The sequence below is a fragment of the Bactrocera neohumeralis genome, chromosome 2 (genome assembly GCF_024586455.1).
Source record: "Bactrocera neohumeralis isolate Rockhampton chromosome 2, APGP_CSIRO_Bneo_wtdbg2-racon-allhic-juicebox.fasta_v2, whole genome shotgun sequence".
NCBI lineage: Eukaryota > Metazoa > Arthropoda > Insecta > Diptera > Tephritidae > Bactrocera > Bactrocera neohumeralis.
The window spans coordinates 32,556,080-32,583,930 of NC_065919.1; the positions used below are offsets into that span (position 1 = coordinate 32,556,080).

The window sequence follows — 27,851 nt, forward strand, 5'->3', positions numbered from 1 at the left end:
TATTCATTCGATAAATGTTGTCTCTTAAAATCTTTCTTTAATTCGGAACTCATTAAAAACTTTAATAGGATTGCTTCCAAATATATTCATTTGCAAGTTTTGTCATTGCCATTGAAAATCAGAATTGGTTTGCAATTCTGACAACTAAGCAATTCTGTCTTGGATTCCACAACACCCCTGATAGTAACCAGAGCTAGTAGAACGACACCTATATACTTCTTCTTCTTAATTGGCGTAGACACCGCTTACGCGATTATAGCCGAGTTAACCACAGCGCGCCAGTCGGTTCTTTTTTTCGCTACGTGGCGCCAATTGGATATTCCAAGCGGTCCTTCTCCATTTGGTCCTTCCAACGGAGTGGAGGTCTTCCTCTTCCTCTGCTTCCCCCGGCGGGTACTGCGTCGAATACTTTCAGAGCTGGAGTGTTTTCATCCATGTCGTCATATATCTCGTACAGCTCATCGTTCCATCGAATGCGATATTCGCCGTGGCCAATGCGCAAAGGACCATAAATCTTTCGCAGAACTTTTCTCTCGAAAACTCGTAACGTCGACTCATCGGTTGCTGTCATCGTCCAAGCCTCTGCACCATATAGCAGGACGGGAATTATGAGCGACTTATAGAGTTTGGCTTTTGTTCGTCGAGAGAGAAATTTACTTTTCAATTGCCTACTCAGTCCAAAGTAGCACCTGTTGGCAAGAGCAATCCTGCGTTGGATTTCCAGGCTGACATTGTTGGTGGTGTTATTACTGGTTCCTAAATAGACGAAATTATCTACAACTTCAAAGTTATGACTGTCAACAGTGACGTGAGAGCCAAGTCGCGAGTGCGAGGACTGTTTGTTTGATGACAGGAGATATTTCGTTTTGCCTTCGTTCACTGCCAGATCCATTTTCTGTGCTTCCTTGTCCAGTCTGGAGAAAGCAGAACTAACGCCGCGGGTGTTGAGGCCGATGATATCAATATCATCGGCATACGCCAGCAGCTGTACACTCTTATAAAAGATTGTACCTGCTCGATTAAGTTCTGCGGTTCGAACTATTTTCTCCAGAAGCAGGTTGAAGAAGTCGCACGATAGGGAGTCACCTTGTCTGAAACCTCGTTTGGTATCGAACGGCTCGGAGAGGTCCTTCCCGATCCTGACGGAGCTTTTCGTGTTACTCAACGACAGTTTACACAGCCGTATTAGTTTTGCGGGGATACCAAACTCAGACATCGCGGCATAAAGGCAGCTCCTTTTCGTGCTGTCGAAAGCAGCTTTGAAATCGACGAAGAGGTGGTGTGTGTCGATTCTTCTTTCACGGGTCTTTTCCAAGATATGGCGCATGGTGAATATCTGGTCGGTTGTTGATTTTCCAGGTCTGAAGCCACACTGATAAGGTGCAATCAGTTTGTTGACGGTGGGCTTTAATCTTTCACACAATACGCTCGATAGAACCTTATATGCGATGTTGAGGAGACTAATCCCACGGTAGTTGGCGCAGATTGTGGGGTCACCTTTCTTATGGATTGGGCATAGCACACTTAAATTCCAATCGTTGGGCATGCTTTCGTCCGACCATATTTTTCAAAGAAGCTGATGCATGCTCCTTATCAGTTCTTCGCCGCCGTGTTTGAATAGCTCGGCCGGCAATCCGTCGGCCACTGCCGCTTTGTTGTTCTTGAGGCGGGCAATTGCTATTCGAACTTCTTCATGTTCGGGCAACGGAACATCTGCTCCATCGTCATCGATTGGGGAATCGGGTTCGCCTTCTCCTGGCGTTGTTCTTTCACTGCCATTCAGCAGGCTGGAGAAGTGTTCCCTCCATAATTTAAGTATGCTCTGGGCATCGGTGACTAGATCACCTTTGGGGGTTCTACAAGAGTATGCTTCACGCATTTCGGCCTCTTTCTTTTTCTGTCTGCAAATGCGTCTCGCTTACCTCTTCAACGCTTGGTATCTATCCCATCCCGCACGTGTTGTGGTCGATCGTACGCGACACGGCACTCCTCGTCGTACCAGTTGCTCTTTTGCTCTTTCCGAAAACCAATGGTTTCGGTTGCAGCTGTACGTAAGGAATTTGAAATGCCGTCCCACAGTTCCCTTATACCGAGTTGTTGACGAGTGCTCTCAGAGGGCAGGAGTGCAAGCCGAATAGTAAATCGTTCGGCTGTCTGTTGTGATTGCAGCTTCTCGACGTCGAACCTTCCTTGTGTTTGTTGACGTGCGTTTTTTGCTGCACAGAGGCGAGTGCGAATCTTTGCTGTAACAAGATAGTGGTCCGAGTCGATGTTAAGACCTCGGAGCGTACGCACGTCTAGAACACTGGAGACGTGTCTTCTGTCTATTATAAAATTATCGATATGGTTGGTGGCTTTTCGATTGGAGGATGGAGTCATGTGTAGAAGTTCACACAAGTGAGGAAAGTTCTCTGATCGCCATTCACTTGGGGGTGGTCAGAAACGATTCTTTTACACATGGCTCAAGCAACTCACAACTTGCGGTCTTTGACCAAGTATCCTCTGGATAGCATAAGAACATCCGTTCGAAGGCGAGCTAAAGTGAGAAGGCGAAACATCCCCTACATAGGGTTGTGAGCTGGGTTTGGGACCCGCCACGTAAAAAGCCCCCTCCAATGAAAGATTACCAACGGCCTCGGACACCTGTATACCGCCTTACATAATACTGATATTATTACACATAGCATTAGTTTCGAAAACTATTTCTCAACATTTCTCTAAATAAAATTCGTCGCAGTAATGGAAATGGTTTTTGAAAAGATTCAAGCTCCTTCCAACGACTTTTATCGTGAAAAAAAATTGTATAAGAAGTTTAGTATTTATTTTCAAAATAAGTAAACCGTTAAATTAGTATGTAAAAATGCGCATATTAATGATATTTTTGAAGACTTATTATATACATACATATGTATGTATTTAGCATACAATACTTTCCAATTAGTTTATGCTTATGAAGAGAACCTTAAAATTGTCTACGATCCTGTCATATTCTTATTATTGACATACAAGTATTAACCTTTATATTAATGAAATCATTCTAACAACTATACACATTTTGGGTCCTAACATATTTTGTGTTAAAATACCTAATTAAAGGCACAAATATTTTTGCACTTTTCAGCATATTGCAAACATATGGATGTAATATTGTCTGTGTAAAAATATTTTGTTATTTACAAATACACTCTGTTTTCTTTAATTACTAAATATTTGCGGATACTGATAATTGGTGGAGAAATTTCGATAGAATGACTCTTATAAATAAATACGATATTTACGTCTTAAACTAAATACAAAATTTGATATTCTAGAAATGATCCACTTTCACTGAGACTGTATGAGCAGCTGCGTTGCTTGGTAAGTCGATATTGTCCCACTCCGTATGTAAGTTTTTCTCGCTGTCGGTCGCTTTCAACGCCAATCCCAATGATGCTGTTCTGCCCGCACAATGTGGAATGTTAAGTGTTACTGGCACAAGAAATTCGAGCCCTTGTGGACCACACATTACTAAGGGAGATAACATTGTTTCACCTACGAATAAATATTAAATTTAAGTCAGATTGATGATATACATATGCGTACTATTTATTTTTGACAGTTTGTATTATTAAAGCTTTGATTTATATACAGTGTGCTAAAAAAATTTTACATACAGACATATGCTTTCGATTAACAACTTCAAAGACGTACGAAGTACATATGTATGTAGGTACATATTAATTGGCTAACACTAAAAACCAATGCTAATGGCATAACATTAATTAGAAATAAGAAATCTGCAATTATCGTGTCCCTATGTGAAAATACATAGATTAGTACAGATCATAAAAAATTAATTATCTGATTCTCTAAACGAAATTTTTAATTGAAAGGCCATTCTTTGCCGATATTTCCAAACCGAACACAAGAATTGGAAGCAATTTCACAAAACGTGTGCGAAAAGATTTAATTTCTACTGAACTGAATCAAATAATTTACAATATCGTTTTGTGCTAGTTCTTTTCAAAATTAATTCTGTCCTGATTATAGTTCCATGTCGACAAATATTCGTATGTGTATCTGCTTACAAATATAATTTGTTTTTTATGGACGTTACTACAATACCACTATTATACACATAGCAATACAAAAAGGAAAACAACAAGAGTTACGGTGCCAAATTCAAAGGCTGCGGTTGATTGGATGGGAATTTTCGTTTGCGGAATTCAATTAATTCCGTAGCATACGTTTCAAATTAATAACTAAATATTAAATATTTTATTATAAATAATGTTATTCTGTTTCAAAATTGCCATCTACGAAAGAAATAGTGTTGACATGCATTTGTTTTTTCGCAAATTTAGTGTAATTATACAGAGTATTATAGTTTCGTTCACCTAACGGTTAGTATCACCTAAAATTAAGCGAGATAGATATAGCGTTATATGTATATATGTATAAAATAGATCAGGATGTAAAGAAAAGTTGAAAGTGACAGTCTGTTTGTCTGTCCGTCCGTGCAAGCTGTAACTTGAGTAAAAATTGAGATATGTATCTCGATGAAATTTTATGTGGGTTCCTTTGGTACAAAAAAAATTACGAGTTTGTAGATGGGCGTAATTGGACCAGTGCCACAAATTGCCATTAACCGAAAACATATAAAGAGCCGTAACTAAGCCCCAAAGCCTATAAAGCTGTAATATTGACACATTGGATCGCAGTAGCAAGGGGCATCTGTGGTAAATTTTTTTTGAAAAAGTGGGCTTGGCACCCCTCTTAAGCTACAAGAACCAAATTTGCTGCGTACAAATCTTATAAGAACTTCTACCGATAGTGCTGGATGAAATTGGAGGATAACCCCGATCACTTCTCATATAACAGTGCTGTTAAAAACTACTGGAAAGCTTTATAGGAGCCGTTGTGAGAATTGGATAATGGCCGTGGCACCGCCCACTTATTGGTGAAAATCGATTTCAACAAAATTTAGTATGTGACATTCTTCTTACATTCTTATATCACATTGTTAAAATGGAGGAAAGCGGACCAAAACCACGCCTACTTCTCAGCAATTTTAACTCCGCTTGATTCGTTCAGTTTCTAGTACACAAATCTAGATGTAATTAATATAACGGGATAGAACTTTGCACGAATAATGACTTTAGTGTGCGTCATCTTATGACCAAAAATTGTTTAAATCCAAAAAACTATTCAAGCCCCTAGGTACCGAATATTCAGACCCCGGTAACTATAGTTGATTTTTGATCGAAAATCTCGGTAAATTTTGATATATACATATAACTGAAATTAAGGGATAATCCTTCTCTTATAATGGTATGACTGCATGTCAAAAATGGGTTGAATCGACTTAGGTTGTCAAAAAAGTCTTGCGGTATTTTCGCTAGGTGGCGCTGAAAGCGCGTAGTTCTAGCTCATTTCACGCGCTAACACGTGTTTGATTGATTGTTGTTTCTTTTAAGTCGTTCGTGAGTTATAGCGTCGCAAACATGGAGCAAAATAAAGAGAAAATGCGGAATATTTTACAGTACTACTACGATAAAGGCAAAAATACATCTCAGCCGCCAATAAAATTTGTGCAGTTTATGGACCCGATACAGTTTCCATTTCCACCGCACAACAATGGTTTCAACGTTTTCGTTCTGGTGTAGAGGTGGTCGAAGATGCCCCACGCTCCGGAAGGCCTGTCGTCGAAAATTGCGATAAAATCGCTGAATTGGTCGAAAGAGACCGGCATAGTAGCAGCCGTAGCATCGGTCAAGAGCTGGGCATGAGTCATCAAAAATTCATTTCAATTTCAATAAAAAAAAATTCAATGAAAATACCGCAAGACTTTTTTGACAACCCATTATTAAGATTTTCGAATTTCGGGGTGACTTTGTACCGCATATGTCGAACAGTCTGTGAGTTATCCCAATGAAAATAAAAGTGTGTGCTTTACTCATAACAGTGTATCTTTGTGCACAAAATATGTAGATGCATTTGAGAGAAAACTTGGCCTAGCCCTTATATAACTAATATCGAACATCCAACCGACTTTACTCTATATGATTAGTTTTACACCTTAAATTATTTTCTTGGCTTTGATTATTGTAGGTTGCAAGAGTTAAAATTTTCGCTTGCACCCGAACTTAGCCCTTCCTTACTTGTTTTTAATTGCTATTGTCAGTGTATATTTACATAATTTTCTGGTATTATTTTTATTAATAATTAAATGAGTATAATACACATGCATATTTGTATCTATTACCAGCTGCATGCAGTAAAGTGTAGTAATGCGAAATTGTGCGAGAGAGTTATACAAGAAGCAGTAAATAAAATAGGTCGTGTCGCAAACGTACAGTGAATTTTTGTTATTTCTATTACACCTAAAAAGAATTGTATTCATTTATGTATGTATGTGATGAAACAAACCGTTTTCCATATCCAGTGGGGGTCCACCAACGGCTTCTCCCAACCTTGGATCACTAACTGTGAAATATATTTCTTGTCTCACGCCAGTTTGGATGGCGCCCGGTGGTATCTGGAGAGAAACATTCCAAACAGCGTCCGCTAGCGTTCCTCCACTCGAATCAAAGATTCCACGTGTGGTGCTGGGCTCACATGGGATGGATGGAAATGCATCTGTAGATGATGTAGCTGCAATAGGCGGAGCTGTTGTAGGTATAGGTCCAGCTATCGGTAACGATATGTTACTCGTATAAGGTGTACTACTTGCTTTTGGTGGGCCTACAGGTAAACTTGCTTGTGATGTGTATTGTGTTTCTAGAGATGTACGGCTGTCTGCCATAGCTGCGTTAGGTGGAGGTCCTGTGCGTTTTAAAATATTTGAAATATGAAATGGTACACGTGGTGGACGAGTGTTTATACATTTAGTTGGTTGTGGTGACTCTACAGCTTTTATTGGTGGCCCCTCTACAACTAAAGGAAATACTTCGTCTAAGAGGTCACGAGACTCGTTACTTGATGTTTGCATTACTGCATCGCTTTCTTTTAATTCGTTGCTGGGAAGTTTGCACAATGTTGCCTCGTCCTTATCTGTGCCATCTAAATCATCATCTATATCCTCACTTTGAACAAGAGGGGCTTTAGTTTCTGGATAATCGGGCGATTGTGCTACTGTATTTTCGATTATTGTGTCTGAGGATTTCTGAAGGTCTGATCGACTTAAGGCTTCGTTCATTTGATTTCCTTCAGAAATCGCACAATCAGTATACTCTTCTTTCTTCTCATCAGTCTCATTTTCACGTGAATGCAAAATACTTTCTTCCTTAGTTTCATATATAGGCTCTGGACGAACAGTCTCCTTTTTTCTGGAAACATATATTGGTTCAGCCATGCTATCTAATGCTTCCCGACGCGTTTGGTAAATTTGATCCCTTAACTGAGCACGTGTTTTTAAAGCACTGTCTTTGACTTCACGTTTACTTTGGTAAATTGATTCACGTTCGGATTTGTCATCACGCTCTGATTGACTACTACTATGTGAACTGCAACCTTGCTCCCTATTCCCTCCCTGAATCTCTTTTTTAAATTCATTCGGTGGATTTCGTCGAACATCGCGTGGCAGATCCTTGTGGTATTGATAAGTTGGTTCCACCATTTCGTTCACGGTCGAACTATAAAAATGTCTGCGTGTCATAAGTTCTGAATTTGGAGCTCTACGGTGATTTTGTGGATTAAAAGCATCCATTTTACTTTTATATACGCCCTGATTATAGCCTGACCCAATGGAAGAATCAAAAACTGGTATTTTACGACCAATGTGGTCGGCTGTCGTGGTACTATGCCGTCGTATTATTTTCCGACCGTTTCGATTAGCAGCCGCTATTGCCTCAGCCTGTCGGCGTTCCAAATCAATAAAAGCTCTATTTGCATATAAATCTTCATGTTCGGAAATTGTATACTCTTCTGTCGAGCCTCTATATTTTCGAGGAACCGTACCAATATTTCCATATATATCTTCACTTTCTAAATTTTGATATGTACTATTTATTAAGTCATGCTGGTAATGACCGTCATATCGTTGTCTATAATATTTTTCTCTTGGCATCATGTTATGGGAAGCCATCCCACTTCTCTGCGATCCATGGAAATATCGATCCTCAAATCCAGCTGGATATGTGGGGTATTCATCTGGGTAGTAGGGTCTTTGCATACCATGTTCAAGCATTGAATGCTGTCGTTTAATCAATGACTTCGGCCTTCGTTCTGGTTCAACCATACTGTTCATACGCCTTAGAGGCTTTGTTGTTTTAATAAAAGCATTTTTAATAGCCACCAAAGGACTTTTCAATACTGATTTCTTCTTCGTTTTGTGCGGTGGCAAAGGTGGAGGCATTATATTTTCTAGGTAAGACTTTTTAGGCATTTGATAAGTGTAATAATCAGCATTATGATTTGGAGACGGTTGTGGTGCAGCTATTTGACCTGGGTAACTGGAGATTGAACGTGAACATGGATGACCTGGTGGCGGGGGAGGTGGTGACATCGCATAACAACCCTCAAATCTTTCTTCATATGGCTCCATTTCGCTAAAGATGTTATTGAGTGAATCGAAAATTGAGAAATGAATTCAAGAGAAAAGGGCTTTCTGACCGGCTTCATACATACACGCAAATAAAAATGTTCTATAATATGTTAAAACCTGGTTTGACGAGAAAATTAATTCTGGGAGGTTTCTTTTTCATTTAGTTTGTCTCAATTCAGTGTATAAGAATGTGTATAGTTTTTACTTGGTTCTACTGAAAAACGACATATAAAATTTAATCGTAATGAACTTATTCAAATGCGATTAATTAAGAATGAAATTACTTTTCTTAAAATTTTAATTGATCATGATAGATTGATAACTTCTTGTTGTACTTTTTTGGACTTTGGATTGGGGCAAGAGGTTTTTACAAAACTAACTCTCACTTTTAACTTTGAGCATTTGCTATTCAATGGACTAATCGTATTGCAAATCTGCGCCATGATGTAAGGAAATACTAATTAGATATAACTACAAGAGCAATGTACGAGTATATCTGCTTATGTGTAATGAGTACAGTGACAAAAAAGTGGATACACAAAATGTATTATATAAAAGAAAGATAAAGTAGGTAGATTACAGGAAGAAAGTAGAGATTGATAGCAGAGGTGGTAATCCTTGTTTCTTGTTTTTAAATGTGAAATGTGATTTTATTATTGCCCTTATCGTATTACAAATCTCCAAAGTCTCAAAAAATACCAATTACATACTCTATTAACTGATTTTTACGGTTTAATGCCCTGAATTTGTATGTGTGCTTTTTTTTTCTTATTTAATTATTTTCAAATTCTTTTCGTATTAATATATTTTTGTGAATACTTCGGTTATGTTTATTTTATTTTTGTAAAAAATATTCCTACTCTTTATTTTGCAATACCAATCGGAGTTATTTTCATTTAAAACTTGCACCAAAAAATTATTTAAATACAAATATATGTAGAAAATCTAAGGGGGTGGAAATGGATCTCGAAAATGTTATTTATGGGTTAGTTTTGTACCATATATTAATATTTGTATGTAAACGTATTCTTAAGTAGAAGTAGATTTAAACTATTAACTATGTGAATGCATTATAACCCACAACCTCATTTTATAAGGCATTTAGAAATTAACTAATTACAAATACTAAGAAAAAGTAAATTTAGGGATTTAAGCAAGGCATATTTTCCTTTTCTAAGAATTTAATATGCAGTGAAAATGTTATCCCGAAAAATGTTTTATTTTCGTTTCTTTGGTTTTGCAAAATAAAGGTGATATCTCGTAAAAAATTATTGTTTTTATTTTTGCAATATTTATGAAAGGTTTGCTTTGCACATAATAAATTTTGATTAGCATTAACCGGAACAAATCACAACTATATTTTGTAAATAAAACAAAAATAAAAACATTTTTCGTTAACACACATCCTTGAAAGCAGTGATATAACTATGGAAAATATAAATAAATTGCTGAACTTTGAATGAACTTATTGATAATTTGATTACTTGTTCAGAGCAATATCTACGTTTTCCATTTGTAGGGAATTTGTATGTGTATATATGTCAGCAATGTAAGTATGTTATGCGCGATCATTACCTCATGTTGTGATGGTGCGCTGTTGTGCCAATTTGAGGTTTGCGGTATAATTCAAATGCGGATCCGCGCTGCTCTCGACTGCCAGCCAAATCTAGTGGGTTTCGTTCAGGTGTATGTGAGGGAATATTTCCTTAAGCAAAAGATACATTTACAATTAACAGGACGATCAATATAACTTTATTTTTTAATAAAATTAATCTTGAGTAAATGGATTTAATTCAATACAAATGCACCACTTAAATATAAGCGTATTCAGTGGAGGCAGAATAAACTTATTTCCAACTGAACTACATACATATATGTATATTTTATGTATCCATATATATTCAGTTATTCCATATCAGAACTGTACGATAGATAATTAATTGAATCCAATTTTTATACACTAATGCTTTGGTTAGCAGTTAATTTACCAATTGGAGCTGGCATGCCTCGATGTGGAGCAATATAAGGCCCTGTACCACTGCCGCCGTTGTAGTGGTGGTTACCAACATATCCGTTGACTGGAGGAGCAGAATATTGTGACTGTTGAACGTAATTGCCACCGCTGCTATATGTTGATTGCATGCAGTTGTTATTATTATTACCAGGGCCTGGTGAGCCAGGTGTTTGCTGGGAGTAATGATGATGAGAAGCTGCCAAAGACGAATAAAAAAATCCATTTGGTGAACGCGGAGAGCTCGAGTCCTAACAATGAATATTTTCTTTAAATAAATACATACATTTTAGAAAAATGTTTTTCAACTTACCCCACTTTCCCACTGACCTGTGCTGTTACCTCCTTGCATTGGTGGGCGATAGTTTTTGGGTTTGGGTGGGGGAACTGGTTTAAAAGGGCCAGTACCATTTGTCGATGATCCATTACTGGCGTTATTGTTTATATTCGATGTCGGTACAATCAAATGTGGATTTTTCGGCAGTTTGTTGTAATCAGCTTGTGTAACGGAGTTATTGCGGCTATTGCAAAGTATTTTTCGTAGTGATGTTATCAAAAAATTAAGATGGGGACAAGTTGAAGGACAAGTGACAACCAAATCGGGTAAACAGAGGATGAGAAAGATAAAATATTTAGATACATGGGAAAACAAACAAAGATAACGTAATGAGCTGATAAGAAAAAAATATATTTTGCACAGGTAAATTATAATGGCTGTTAAAATTCAAATTAAAAATCATATCTATACAAATACCGTATGTATATATGTATGTATGTATGCAAAAAAGATACAGTTTTATCTGCGTGCATGCAATGCATAAAGCTAAAGTCGACTTGAAGGCTTTGGATCAGACCATATCGGCAATCGAAATTCTACTCGACTTCTTCAGTTGTATCTGCTTTTCACATTGCATTAACGTTAAATAAGTTCAACAGCAAATGGGTAAATTGCAAATTTTTCGGTGTATGGTAGAATAAAAGAAAGAAAATATCGATAAAAGAAATTCCTACATTCGGCTTTATTCGTATTCAGACAAGTGTGTCGCAAATTGATATATTTTCAATAATATGATATTTTTGACGTTCTACAATTTTATTACAGCCGATTTTCGCATTGAAATTTGACGCTAAGTTATTACATGTAGATGTGAACAACATTGATTTACTAGCCAACATTGTCGGTTTACAAGCCATGGCTGGATGTCGATAATGCAAATGTATTGGATGTAAACGTAAATGATATCTTCTTCACCGTTTCAAAGAAGATGTTTACAAATACGTAAGTATTTAGCGGGCATGTGTACATTAAACAATGCATGTTATGCGAAGAAACATTTAACCAATCAGAAATTTCAGTTTGCATAGTTGCATATTTGATTTTGATTTGTTGTCATGCAGTTGTGTTTGTTTTTAAAGAAATAAATAAAACATACGAGTTATTTATTGAATCAGTAAACATTCAATTAGTAATACCGCGGGTATTTTAAATGCCATTCAATTGTTGCCGAATCGAAAAACAGAACCCAAATTTAATTAACAACATTTATAGTATGTATAAAATGTATTAAAATTGTCAATATTGTGTCCAATATAAAATAAGGGTACTCATTTTTTATAAAAGTCTTTATGCTAATTATGTGTTTTAAACATACACTCGATCTGATAACGGCCTAATACTACACCCGCGGTATTCACAGATTATTAGAATATTCCATTTTCTCACCTATATTTTCCATAGTCAGTTTTTGTTTCAACTACCGGTTTACGTGGACTGTTCTCAAGTCCCAAATTAGATGGTCGATGCAATTGTCCGTTACGCGAATCTGAGAAAAATTTTAACAATTCGTTTTATTATATTATAGATAACAATGTCAATTAGAAATTACCGATATTTCTAGCTGTATTGGCCTCATGGTAAGTAGCTCTGGCCGGACTTTGACGATTAAGATCATTGGGACCTGAAAAATTTCGATGGTCGTGGTTGGTGCGGGCATAGTCCACACCCTTAGAGCCAATGCCATCTGGTAGCGGACGGCTAAAAAGAAAAAACGTAATGCATATTATATCTTTCAAAATACAAACTAAGCGAAATATTAATACATATTTTATTTATACTTACCTTGCATTCGGTACTGACTTAAGATCATCGGGAGCATTCGGCCCAAGTCTGCCTAAATTTTGTACAGTTAATTGCGAAGCATTATAAGAATCATAACTGGACATACTATCGTACGAATTGACATTTGGCTGTGTGGCTTTGTTGCCAATACTTGGTTGGGTAGATATGGCTGCATTGAGAAGTGCTTGTCGCTCTAATGAAGAGTGTTGGCGATCGATTGAGTCATTAACATTGCGAGAGATGTATTCAGCTTGCACCTCGTCATTGACAATCGCTTTGCCAAACAGACGATCTTGAGCTGATCGGCCCAACGTTCCACCCGAACTATTCGTTCTAGAAGATGGGGGTATCTCTACCAAACCTGGTTTCAATTGACGATCGATACGCGGTGGTAGATCTGGCGCATGTATCCCATACAAAGATTGTGGTCGTGTTGAAGGATCGGTCACTCCGCCGCCTGTGCCAATTTTACTTGATCGTGTCGCATAAGACTCATACTTATTGGCTTCAATGTTTTGTCGAACATTTAAAGGTGAATTAACAGCATGTTCGTACGGAACCTTAGGTTTGTAAGAGATTAGTTTAATACGAATAGAAGCTTTCATTATCTGTTTTTACTATTGAACAAAGTTTTGTAAACATTTTGCTAAGTCTAATATTTTTTCTAAACGTAGTATTTATTTTTTACGTAATATTTCAATCTATGGTAATATTTGATTGAACGTACGAACAAACAAACTTAAATAATTTCCCTGATTTTAAATGTTAGAAAAATATATTACAAATAAATAAATATACGTTTGAATGTATGTATAAATGTGAATGGTTGTGTAGATGTATGCCTCTTACCGTATATGGAGGTGGTAGTCCATCACCAACTGTATCTCTATCCCTATCCAAGTTATCCTGATTAGTGGCAATTGATGGATCTGAACTCGATTTAACCAATTGCGGCAAATTGCCAAGGGATAATGATGTCGATGGCCCTGGACTTAATTCCAAATCGGACTCCGGACTCGATGCGTACGATAAACGGGAGGTGGTCATGGGGAAAAGGAAATCATCGGACAGGGACTCAATAGGCTAAGGGTAATTCATTTGGGATATGAAGTGTAAGTAAGTTTGTAAGATATTATTGTAAGACAAGGGAAGTATGATTGGTTTTGATCAGTATTTGTATTTGCCAAAAGGCGAAACAAAAGTCGCATTTTAAGACGTAAAAAAAACAAAGAATGTTTAAAAAGTAGCAATTAACATTGAGAGAGAAACATAAAACAAAAACAAAACATTGCATTACAAAGATAAACGAAATTAATTTAATGACATATACATATAATTAGCGTATATATGTATGTGTAGCCGAGCAATGATGTCCAATCAAATCAATTAAAGTCAACCGAAGCCGGACGAAGGACAATACGAGTAAGGAATAGAGGTAAAGTACATTTTATATTTATTGGGATGTATTCAGCAGTAAGGGATTAATAAAGCAGGGAAATGACCATGATGACATTTTTCGCAATAAGTATCATTAAGATGGGAAAAACGAAATAGAAATATAAAAACACTTAGTTAGCAACAGTGTGATAGATATATATGAAGGTGTGTATGTAAGTACGTTTATATAAGCTTAATAAATAAATAGTACATTATTAGAATTTTGTTCACTCAACTACATACCACATATTGCACATATGTACATATGTATCTATATATTAAAACGGCCGAAAGTATATACAAGCGTTATTAAATCTAATATCCTTACATACATTTATCATATTAGAAAACCGATTTTTTAATGTCTTCAAAAAGCAAATTTACGAACTGGTACACTTACGAGCATTTATAATATATGTTAACATAAATTGGACTTAAAACTAATAACAAATTTGTATATGTGACCTGGTCTACGAAAAGGGAGCTAACGTGCGAAAACTTTTTGGATTCTATCACGTGAAAAAGCATCTCATCTTCCATCCGAATCAACTAAAAAGTGAAAATTGATTTTTTGACACCTAAGCCCCCCTCCCCCCCTTTCCGTAGACCAGGTCACATATATTTACATACATACATTATAAATTTGACGAACAAATCAACAAACACACATTGTAACGGAATACATGCGTAGGGAAAATTCTTAACGCTTTCAAAAACATGTACACATACTTACATACATATGTATGTATGTATATATGTATGTATGCAGCTAAAAATTTCATACAGATGAAAAGAAGTAACTGTACGCGGAAAATACGAGCCGCATTTGTGATCATAAAATACATATATTTGAAACAAAGTGGTGGCTTTCACCATTCATAACACGTGCAATTACTTCAATTCAAATAAATTAATATTAAATCTCATGCCATTCGTTCATTGCTACTGCCAAAGTTATTATTTGATTCAGCAGAAATTCTGCGTAATTTGTTGTTTGTGCAGTAGCTATTCTTGTTGAAGTTGTGATAATGTATGCTATGTGGCGATGAATTTTTAATTGAGGAAGCAGAAGGGGGGTTTAAAGTGGAAAAGTTTCTAGCAGCCGGTGTTGGGATTTCACTCCCTTCCACTTGTGCCTCAGCTTTATTAATATTATTTAAAATGTTTTTGGATGAATTGATTACAGTATGGGCTGTTAGTGGCATGGACACCTCAAAGTTACCGTTTTGATTATCTTTCCCGTTTCCTCCGTTGTTGTTTGTTAATGTAGTACTGGCGGGCATGTGTATTTGTTTATTGGGTTTACTGTTTGCAATTAAATGGGAGTTGTTTATGCCAATTTGCGAAGCTAAAGGATTATTACTCGTAACACTTTCGTCAACTGACGTTAATGACACAGGCTCCACTGATGTTTGCATTGTATTAGATTGATCGGTTGTTTTGCTATTGAAATATTCATATGTGTGATTTCCCTCCTTCTTCGTATCGCTTAGTAAATTTAACTTTGAATCAAATATAGCTGGTTTATGTATGAGCTCGTTGTAGTAGTAGGCAGTGGTTCGTGGTTCGATGGTATGCGGCGTACGTCCAATATTTCGGGAGGATGCATTACAAATGGATCCACTACTTCTGGCATTATTTAGATTGCCATCACAGCTATTGATCATTGAGAGTCCATTAATAGCAGAGGTTATATTTTCTATTGCCATACTATTATGACTTCTAGAGCTTTCTTGATTTAGCTCATCTGATGGACTTAGTAAATTTGGTTGGGAGGTGTGGTACTGTGATGTTACTTTATCAAGGGGTTCATCATTGATGTCATTCAAAAAGTGCATACCCGAAAACTTTGTGGCTAAACCACCAGGCATAGATGAGGATGGCTTTATAATTGGCACTACTTTATAAAAGCAATGTTGATGTTTTGTCTTACCGGCTGGCGTATTGGGTATGGAATTATAATTTATTTCGTTTCGTAATGGTAGCGGGCGTGGTGGTGTTAGAGACCTTTGATACGTTAATAGTGAGAAGGAATTCCTGCGACCAATGGAACAACGGGCTACTGAAGATGATGTAGGGCGACAGCAAGGAAAGTTGCATGGTGGTGCGATATGAGGAGGGAATATCACTTCATTTGGGGACTCTGGGAACTATGGGATTACGGAGGAATGTGAAAAATATTCGAATTGTTAAAATATTAATAGTTACCTCCACCAGTTAATATAGATAATAATTTAATTATATTACGTATAGTCAAACAAATTACAACATTATAAAAATATGTATCGCTTTGTTTTTCCTAATGCTAGATTCAGCTATTAGGGTGGACTTAAACTTGCAATAGTATTCTTCTACCATTGAAAATATACTCTGATTATTGAATTTTCTAAATATTGTGTTCAAAATATTCGGTACTTAACTTTTTTAATGTAATTTTTCTACTTAATTTTCATAAACCTGTTAAGTGGAGTTTGCTATTTTTAATTTGACAATAATTGTATAACTCAGTTAACCAAAATGGCACAATTAGTTGGGAATTTCATAAATATATTTTTTACTTTTTGATGATGCAATAGTTCCCGTCAGAAGATGAGGGGTTTTTGATTACAGATACGTATTTTTACTTCAATGGAAAGTAATACTTTAGCTATGTGAATTATTATTTCGTTCCCCGGATAATCATTTACAGCTCCGTACTAGCAAATCATTTGATTTAACTTATTAAAACTTAAGATTTAATCGTTTGGTTAGTAATACATCCATACATACGTATTTGAATTCGTAAGCACTAGACAGCTTGTAAGTATCGTCCTTTCAAAACACCAATCCTTAAATCATTATAATCCTTAACCGAAATTTAAAGATCTACTATGAAATTATTAGTAAATAAATCATATTTTTCAATATACAACTGCATTTATTCGCTAAATCGAGTAATTTCCTTGCAAGGCATAAAATCGATTTAAAATTCTATGTTGTTTGAGTAACTAAGTACAATCATATATATGTAGGTGTTAAACTAATGTATGATTGCTACATAAATTTTATTGTACAAAAATTATTAAGATATTGTGAATAACTGCTAGATCCTCTTACCTTCGACTCAGACATCCACACCGCTCCACTTTGCTGCAGATCAATTGCATCGCGTAGCTTTCGATACCATGATTCTTCATCGTTTAACACAATATGGGTGCTAAATATATGTGACCAAATACGTTCGAGCTTTTGACATTGTTCTAGCAATTTTTTCGAGCTCTTGTGTGCCGATTTAGGCAATCCATGTCGCAATTGCTTAATGACATGTTTACTGTCAGTCTTCAAAAATATAACAATCGGATAGAATTGCGCATAGTTTAGGCGGTCAACCGCATTCGGAGTTATATCCAGTAGGGCATGTTTGCCGCGATCCATTATATCCCGTATATTTGACAAGCGCACTATTCTACATTTTGAATTCGACTTATCGTCATCTTGTAGAGGTACAGAGAACTTGTCGCGGAAATCTTTAGCAAGCTTTTCACGTGCCAAATCAGATATTGGACCAAAAAGTACAAGCGGTCGAACGAATCCGGGATGACGCAAAACAACTCGTTCGTATGCAGGAAATTTTGATATGCTATCGGCAAAAACAACGTCATCCCAATTTTCTCTAGAAAGGCTCTTTGAACGGCGTTGAGTGGATCTATTATATAAATAAATTTAATGTTAAAACCCTAAAAGTATAGTATATTCTAAGAGTATTCATAAAAACCCCTAAAAGTATAGTAATTCTTAGAGTATTTACATACAGAGCCTTATTATGAATGACATTCGATTTTCTAAGCTAATCGAATTAATGATGGAATCGAAAATTGAATGTGCAAAAAATGTTATGAAGTGGGAATTGTATTACGTTGTAAAATTTTCCTTGAGCGTCACCATTTCAGTCGAACAGAATTTTGTTTCGTTGCTATTGTGTTTTATTATGAGCTTCAATGAAACATGATTTTTATTCATTTTATGCACTAGGCTCAAGACAATGAAAACAAAATTTGAATGACTTAAAAAGTTAAGCGCCAGTGAAATACACTAACGCGTTGTAGTAATAGTAAACGATAATTGGTTAGATCTGCTCTTTATGTTACAGTCGAGGATCGATTAAAATGTACAAAACGCTAGGTTAGGTTAGGTGAGCTTATATTTTATAGTAGTAATAAATAAAAAAAAAAAAAAACTTTATAAAAGTGAATTTTACCTCCTTCTTCTAAAGAAATTTCCGCGAGATTCATTTGAATTCATTTCCTTTTTGTTTGCATTGAATTGTGCAGTTGCCAATTCTTCAGCTCGGGATTTATTAGGTATAACTCCGCGCTGCATCTCTTGGTGTCCTCTACCTATTTTCAGTACTTGCCATGAGCCAACAACACCATTGTGTAGTGTATCAATTACACGAAAAACGTCTCCGGCTTTGAACGCCATCTCACCTTTCGAAGGATTGTCGCAGTGAAAGTGGGTTTTAATATGAAAAGAATCACCACGCTGATTCGTCACCACCTCATCATAGTCATCCTTGCAAAATTGCACAATTAAATCAATCCGATCTTGCAAGCTGAGTAGGAAAAGAACAGCCTCTTCACGAGTTACGCCATGCATATCCATATCATTGACTTTAAGGATCTTATCTCCAGGAGCAAGTCCCTGCAAAGATGCTGGGGAACCAGGTTGAACGGCCGTAACAAATATTCCAGATTCGTTTCCACCCGTCAGTCGTATTCCCACGCTTCCCTCTTTTTGGAAGGATATAAATCGTGGCTCCGACGACTGTCGCGAATGTGCCATTTGATCTGACTCGAATACTTGTCGACGTGTACTATAAAAGTCCTCTGTGCTCCCATTACCATTGACACGAGGAGGAGGTGGTCGCGGCGGCTCGTCGCTTCGTGCACGGTTACTATTTGGAGGAGTTACTGGACGGTCGAGCTGTAAGAGTGAAACACCATCCATGATAGGGCCACGTGAACGACCCCTTGGTGTCAGATTACTTTTTTCCTCATTTATTCCATTTGCTGCACCATTCATCATCGAACGAGTCGGCGGTTGAACATATAAATTTTGAGATGAGTAATTAGCACCTCCCAAATATGGATCATCCAAATTATTACTGCAGTTGGAAATCTGTGCTTGGTGGCTGATATATAAGTTCGATTGTGTTGCCGAGTTATTTAACTGATTGGTCATTGCTGTTACCGCCTGATTGGTGATGTCGCGTAAAACCACCAAGTTTAAACGCTCCTTACAGCCATCTATAATTTTTTTTGCCTCCTTCAAATTCATTGTGTCCCCACAATTTGTGTTATGTATTCTCGTAACTACGTCACCTTCTTGCAGCGAATAGCCATTGGCCGTTAATTGGTCACGCGCTCTCGTTGAAATTTCTTTAATGAATAATCTGCAGCCAAGCACAATGCCATAGTCGTCCTTTTTGCTACCTTTTGAGAGGGTAACTTTGATGGGTTGCGCTGCATTATTTTGCACAAAACCGGTATTCATCGGTATCGGTGGACTCATGGTGTTAGGTATCGAGCCCGCTGCTTGAATTGGTGCGCCGTTTACATTCGACGCAATTGCCCCTACCGAGCTCATGCTATGGGAATGATGATTCTGTGCGATGGAACTAATAGGCACACGCCGTTTAACCACAAGCGCTACGGTGTTGCCGCTATCCCTTAAGACTTGAACAGCAGTGGCATATTCAACATTTTCTAAAGACACTCCATTCACCGATATTATACGATCGTTAACTCTAAAGATAAATAAATTTAATTTTGTATCATTAACATTTAACATACATATGTACATGTAAGAATGACTGTATTTATTTACATATCTACACAAATTTACATGCTTTTAGATAACGAAATTTGCATGGAAGCTCATGCAAACAGAACTAATTATCACCTTAGGCAATATTATGGTGTCATTGAAGGTTTAGTTGATCAAAGAATAACTAATAAAGTCATTTTCTCAAAACATTTTTACACTATTTCATATGTATGAGGAGTAAGTGGCCGAAACTTATGTCAATTAATATACTTGGGAGAGTATTAACAGTTAATATTCTAGTTTATTAAATTTAGTTGGAAAAATTTAATTTGTATCTTAAAGTAAAATTTGAAAGAACTATTTTTATATATAAATGAATTTTCAAATAGTTTTTATTAATAAAAGCCATTATAAGGGGGTTCCATAAGTTTTACCTAACCATTTTTACCTCCAAATGTATGGTGATATTTTGAAAATGAGATTTACTCACAGGAAGAAGGAAGCCTTTTAATTTAGATGCAAAAAATTGATAAAGAATTTAAATTAAAATAATGTATTTAAATGAATTAATTCGATGTCTATTGATTATATGAGTAAATTTTATAGATACTTATTTCCTAATTTGATGTATTAATAAATTTTGTTCTCTTGAAAAGTAGTATCGAAAAAACTTTTCGATGTTTAATGGAAGCCGGGATCACACCCATGATCTAAGAAATGATACCTGCATATTTAACCATAGAACGATAGCATACTGCTTTCCTTTTACTGCTTTTATGTCATACCTAACTTTGGCCATTGCCGATGCCGATTAATCGGTCGGACACTACATAAAATATGTTATATACATATAATTAATAACGAGGTATAGAGTATATTTTATTTTACCGTCTGTCCAAACTCTTCGAAACATAGGCTTTCACAATATTTTAGTTTGTGGAAATATTAAAAGTTAGTATCAACCAGATCATTTTTCAAAGATTTTTCAAGTTAATAATATGTATTAGGGCAAACAAGAGACATAGGGCGCGAACGGACCGAAAAAACTGCAGCGCCAGAGCCAGCGCAGTGGGCAGCAATGCGGCAGTACCACACGTGCCAGTGCGAATGTAATCGTCGCGAGGCGCGCACAAAGCAAGGGCACCCGTGGACGTGCTATTCCAGAAATCGGGGGCGCCACGCTATTAGTGCGAGTCTGACAGTCCTGTTTCTGTGCCCGCTGCCGGCAGTGCCGTGTGTTGTGCTATAGGCCAGTCAGCCACAATCTGTGTTCATCTGTGATCCAGGTGACAAAACGCATGCTTTTTTCAATAACATATGATGCAATGATTAAAAATTGTGCAAATTGTAGATTTTGTTTTCCATAGACAATGAGGACTATCGGAAGGTGCTTTCTGATTTTCGGTATAACTTCCGGTTTAGCCGGAAATACTATCAATTTTGGTCTTTCAAACGACACATACATGTTTTTTCTTCAGTTTTGGAATAAACATTCATTCCCCTCTAGAATAATATACAATGTGCATAAATTCCAAGAAAATAGTATTTGAAAATTGTATCCTAATCTAGCAATATCAACTACACATCAAATTTCCTATTTATAATATCCATGGAAACTTGCCATTAGTCGTTTTACGTTATTGTATAGGATAATTAGTTCCTATTCCAAAATCAAGGAAAAAATATGTAGGTGCCATTTGAAAATCAAAAATTGGTAGTATTTCCGGTCAAAGCGCAACTCACTCAGGTCGAGCACAGATGACTAGTGACGGAGAGATTGCAAAATGTAAATGCAATTCTTTAGAAACACTGGGTTGATTCCTAATATACGGTATGTTCTTCCGGCTCTGCTCGGAGCCGCTCGACTCATAGCCGAGCGAACGTGAGTGAAAGTGCGCGGCGCGCGATTGATCTCCGCTCCCCACACTTGCGTATTCCACAAGCCGCATGGTGTAATGGCAAAGCGCTTGCCTACGGATCCAGAGGTCATGGATTCGAACCCTACCCCTCGCATTCTTTCTACTTTTTTCCTTGATTTATGATTTTTTACTCGTTTCACTGCCTTTTTTCTAGTTCTATTTTTCATTTTACTCTAGATCTCAAGATTGAATTTCTAGTCTGATAAGTATTGCAGTGGATTCATCACCATACCATATTAGTACTGCCAGGAAACATTTGGATACTTAACGGAAGAAAATTGCGAGTGAGTATACCTACTGTAACTAATAAAACATACATAGTTATTAAAATTTTCTCAACTGTATTTTGAACAATTATTTTTTATAAATATTTACTTATTTTACTTTTTTGTCAACCTCGCACCGCAAGACAAAAAACTCGATATTGCTCGTGCCGCAAAAATGATAAAAGGATTGCTGTCACAATTAACCATATACCGAGAGACTTTCTTCACAACAATTTTGCAATCATCAGTTATGACAGCTGAACAATTGCAAGTAACACCAGATTTCCAAGATACTCGAAAACGACCAAAGAAAATGATGCCGGGAGAAAAAGCGAAGGATGAATCTCCATCTATAAGTGCCCAAACTCATTTCAAAGCAGGATTGATCCAAGTTCTTGATCTTATGATTGCCCATATGAATACCCGGTTCATCGCTTTAAATGAAGTTGCCGATGATTTCGCATTTTTGAGCGGTCAAGCAATTGTGAACACCAGTGTTACTGAACTCACCAAAATAGCGGCAGATCTCGCTATCAAATATCCTGATGACTTGGATCCGCATGAATTTTCATCAGAAATTGAGAGTTTCAAATTTCAAGCAACGACGCTGATGAGTGAAGCCACAGACATGAACCATTTGAATGTATTAGAAAAAATATTCGATCTGTCGCTCGAGGATGTATATCCGAACATAACAACAGCACTGAGAATATTCTTATGCATGCTTGTTACGACGGCTACTTGCGAGCGTTCTTTTAGTAAGCTAAAACTCATCAAATCTTATCTTCGTTCCTCTTTAGGCCAGGAACGGTTGGCGAATATCTCTATTTTGTCGATTGAGAAGGATACTACAACACGTCTCAATTTCGATAAAATAATCGATTTATTTGCAGAGGCGAAATCCAGAAAAGTATTATTCTGAACGATATAAGCGATCCTTGTATAAATTATTATTGAAAATAAGATGTACGTTCTTTCACTTGTAAATATATGATTTTTGATTTGGACAACATCGGTTTCCATTATACTATATGGTAAGGGCGCAAGCAAGGTTGTTGCCACAGGCGCTGAAGCAGCTAGTTCCGGCTCTGATTAGACTATACTTAAAGCGCACTCAGTTAAAGACCCAGTTAGGGACCTCGGAAACTCTGGGTATACTAATTATTGACAAAAAACATAGTTAACTATTAATTAATTTGTTGCCAAGAAATGCTTATTAGAAGATTCGTAAGTTATTTTCCCAAGTCACAACTGAACTCACTAAAGTTAATACATATACATATATGTATTTATATGATTACCACATGATATACATACATACTTATATCTACAAGTTAAATAATTCCCATAGCTTCAACTTGCACACGTTTCTTGATTTCATATTTACACATCAAGACCAACATTCCAATACAAGCATATAGTATATGTACATACATTCATAACTCTACCAAAGTATATTTACCGTATTTTGAAAGATTTAAGGTAATACAGAAATAATAGAAAAGGCAAAAGTCAACCATCGTGACAAAGAACAAAATATAGCAATGTTGTTTGTTGACTATGCATCTATATATGTATATACTACATAGTATGTAAGTATTTATATATATTGGCATACTTATAATTATTTTGAGCAAAATATTGAAATACTGAATTAGCCCATTTAATTTTACACATATTTGAGCATATACAATAGTACAATCAGTTCCGAAAGAAAACAGTTAATGGCGAACTCCATCACATTTAGTATTTTGTATTAGTGATATATTGGAACTAGGTCGATGAATGTACGTATAATAGATGAAAGGAGGGTCTTCAGCAGAGCATCAGTTTTTGTAATTTTTGTCTGTTTTGGTTTTTTACTCTATAAGGCAAATATTGTACATACGAGTAAATGCTAACGAACTCCAGGTCCATCTTGCCATGTACGTAGCTGCTATCACTTCTATTCAATACAATTTTATAATTTAAATGAAAAGTAACTCTACCGGAGAACCTTTTTAAGATTGCTCTTTCGGTGGAGTATCATTCCTCCGTTTATGGAGAAGTATTTCAAGTCAAGGAAAACATGTATTATGAGTATTTATCATAACTCTCAATACTTTGAAAAATAAGAGCAGATTTTGTACCGGTTCAGCAACTTTATTCTAGACAATCCAACGCCCTAATGGTTTCAGAGTTTTTTAAATCTATTTGTACATGACCTCCTATCGCATTTTTTGGATGTTTTGAATCGGGTATTCTGATTACGTTACTTTGCAACTAAACTACTACAATTTTGAACAAAATAAGCCTTATCAAAACCTACGCCATATTTCGAATAAATTTTAACTTGAATTTAAACTAGGAAAGTTTTCCGTGAGCGCTTATTTCTCTATGACTAAATACGTATTCCAGAGTCACTTATAGCCGCCGTGTCGAAACGCGGGCGAACTGACAAACATCTACTCGTGTACTTTACCATTGTTATCTGATTCGGTTAAATAAAAATATATAATATTTCGGACAACCAGTGTGTTACGATTTTTTTTTTATTATATATTGGGCTTTCAGTTAAAAATCTCGCATAAATCCCATGTCTACGATGTAAGTATTGTTTCTAAACTTAATTAGATAAGAAGAAATGCTGAGTTATGGACGGTTTATGTAATTGTGGTTACTTTTTTCTAAAAGTATTTACATATAGAAGGACTAAGGAAATCTATTCTTGAATTTGATATGTCTATATTACCCAAAAGTGATATGTCCCGATATTCCCTAACTTTAACAAATTAGGAGTTAAATAGAGATTCTTTTTTGATATTAATATCATTTCGTGAATATTTTAGGTATACTAAACATTACACATGTAAATATGTGTACAAAATATACATTTTGCTGCACAACTTCACTTACTGCAAACGATCTTCGGCAGGACCACCCTTTAGAACGTCGCTTACAGCTATAGATGGATCACCATTGGCGAAATGTGGGTTGTCGCGACCGCCTGAAACTGCAATACCAAATCCATATCCCGGAACACGTGTCACAGAAACCGTGTGGTATTCCCATGTTGTACGATCACCCTGTAAAAATAAAAAACGATGATAATAAATATTAATAGACTCATAAAATTATGAATACACACACATTTGCACATGTCATAGCTGCTCAAAAATGTATGTATGTGGGACAGCATGTACAAAAGAACGGAAATGCATGGCTCTTCCGTAAAATAAAATAAACAAGTAAGGAAGGACTAAGTTCGGGTACAACCGAACATTTTATACTCTTGCAACTTGCAAGAATCAAAGCCAGGGAAATACTTTAAGGTGTAAAACCAATCATATAAAGTAAAATCAGCCGGATGTTTGAAAATCCTGATATTAGTTATATAGGGGCTGGCCAAGTTTTCGCTCAAATGTATCTATTTTAGACACAAAGATACACTGTTATGAATAAACCACGCTCTCTTATTCACATTGGGACAACTCACATATTGGCCGATATATTCAGTTCAAAATCACCCGGAGGTTTGAAAATCTTTATATTGCGTATATGGGGGCTAAAGGAAGTATTGGTCCGATTCAACCAGTTATATGTATATATCACACATTGACGTTTTCGATTGAAAGTCAACTATAGGACCGGGGTCTAGATATTCGGTGTCTATTGGCTTGAACAGTTATTAGATTTAAACAATTTTTGGTCATAAGGTGGCACACACTAAAGACATTATTCGTGCAAAGTTTTATCGGTTATATTAATTGCTTCTCGTTTTTTGTACTGGAAACTGAACGAATCTAGTGGAATTTAAAATTGTGCTATATGGGAAGTAGGCGTGGTTGTGGTCCGTTTTCGTCCATTTTAACAATGTGACATATGAATGCCACATACTAAATTTTGTCGAAATCGGTTTGACGAGTCCCGAGATATGGGATTTCACGAAAAAGTGGGCGTTGCCACGCCCATCGTCCAATTTTCATACAGGCTCTTCTTAAGCTATCTCGGTGGTAAAATTTAAAGTGTCTGGCGTATTCAGTTATTGATGAATCGCGCTTTTAGTAGTTTTTAACAGTAAGGTTATATGGTTTGATTGTCCTTAACAAATTTGGTTTGTTGTTGCTTAAGTGGCTTAGGAGATATGTACATTAAACTTGTTAGAGGGCGAGGCCTCACCCACTTAAAAAAAAAACAGTGTTTAACGCACTTTTCACACATTTTTTAAATTAATATATTTTAATTACATTGTACACATTGAAATATATCCAAAATTTACACTTATTATGAATTTTTTAAGAAAATAAATATACTCTGAAACCTGTGCTGTGCTGCCATACTCTGTGTCTTCAAAAAATAATCAAAAATTTTTCTGTTTCATCTTTAGATATGTATATAAACTACATGGTTCAAAATGAACTCTTGTTTCATACATGTGGATTGTATATTATTAAAAAAAAATAGAGAAAAATATTATTATAAAATACTTACTAAATACCCGTTTCATATTTCCAATGGAAACTCCCATATTTTTAGCTTTCTTACTATTTGGGAATTAAATGTGATATACATATTCCAAGAAAATTTTCCGTTGGATTTTTCTAATCCGTTATTGGACCGACCAGGGTTATTTTTTTGGAAGCCCGGCCGAAGGTCGCTAGTGCAGAAAGTAGTTCAACACAAAAGAACTATGAACACCGCTGTATTGGACCGATCGGTGTTATTATTTTTGCAGCGCGACCGAAGACCGCCAGTGCAGAAACAAGAACCATTGTCCCTATACCGTATTTGTTAAACAGATCGTTTTTTGGTTATTGTTTCAAAACACAATATGTGGCAACACTGGTATTGGTCATGTTATGTAAACAAACAAACTATAACAGCGAATTGGTAAGTTTATCTTATTGTAAACCAACTGAAATAGATAAATAAAGTTTTCTAAAATTATCATAATAAGTACGAAAGTTAATATGATATCGTCTCACAACAATCTCACTATTTAAATTTTATAATTTATACAGATTGCCAATTGATATTATTATTATTTTCAATAAAAATTTCATTTTAGATGCTCTGTCAACGGAAAACATATTTACCAGACTCAATAAAGAGGTACTTCTGCTTGCCACTATATTATTCGGGATATAGTCTGGGAATTTCATTTTCATGGAATGCGAATGGTCACAGATGAAAAGGCGGCGAAGACCAATATTAGATTTAGTATAAGATGTTCATAATTCATAAATGCTCTCAAAATTTGGGCCCAAAATCACACCAACAAATTGGATATTCACAAGGATTTATTCTCAAAAGTCTTTACATTTTTGATGACAAGGCACATGCCTGTTTGACCGACAAAACTATCTTCGTATATAACATAAGAAATTAAATATAAATTAATATATTATTATTCACTTTTAAACACTCTAGTGTGTTAATTAACTATTTTTGTTTATTTTGCAATTTTTTTATGATAAAGTTGCTATTCGGCGAAGAAGACTGCGTTTTTGGGAAATATACGCGCAAAAAAGCCGCCCAGCAAAAATACAAACTTATGCTCACGCATTGAAACACGATACGAAACTAGACGACTCGCTTGCATGGTGTGTGGATTGAGCCCACAAAACGTGGCTCGGCGAATCGTCTGACTTCAGAGGCAAAAATAAAGAGAACAAATTATTTGTATGTGTGTGCATATTTGTGTGCATTTACAAACGCATGCTTGTGTGTGCGTGCTTATTGTACAAGTATTCGTACAAATCCAAGCGAATGCACTCGAAAAAGGAATATA

General features: G+C 36.1%; 1 protein-coding gene across 11 annotated transcripts in view; it reads right to left on the reverse strand.

The window, feature by feature from the left end:
- Positions 1-2,799: 2,799 nt before the first annotated feature.
- Positions 2,800-27,851, reverse strand: part of LOC126763204 (tight junction protein ZO-1) — a 74,774-nt gene continuing 49,722 nt past the window's right edge. For 4 of the 11 annotated variants that reach the window (XM_050480512.1, XM_050480535.1, XM_050480543.1 and 1 more), the window contains 12 exons: positions 24,977-25,146; positions 18,329-19,876; positions 17,188-17,776; positions 13,504-13,737; positions 12,655-13,214; positions 12,422-12,570; positions 12,259-12,358; positions 10,849-11,056; positions 10,513-10,786; positions 10,100-10,229; positions 6,409-8,528; positions 2,800-3,531 (listed from right to left, as the gene is read on the reverse strand). In XM_050480512.1, coding sequence (XP_050336469.1) covers positions 3,308-3,531; positions 6,409-8,528; positions 10,100-10,229; positions 10,513-10,786; positions 10,849-11,056; positions 12,259-12,358; positions 12,422-12,570; positions 12,655-13,214; positions 13,504-13,737; positions 17,188-17,776; positions 18,329-19,876; positions 24,977-25,146 — 6,306 coding nt within the window. In that variant the 3' untranslated portion in view covers positions 2,800-3,307. Of the gene's footprint in view, positions 3,532-6,408; positions 8,529-10,099; positions 10,230-10,512; positions 10,787-10,848; positions 11,057-11,524; positions 11,782-12,258; positions 12,359-12,421; positions 12,571-12,654; positions 13,215-13,503; positions 13,738-17,187; positions 17,777-18,328; positions 19,877-24,976; positions 25,147-27,156; positions 27,596-27,851 lie in introns of those variants that run through there. The other 7 variants (XM_050480520.1, XM_050480558.1, XM_050480528.1 and 4 more) reach the window with 7 other exon arrangements.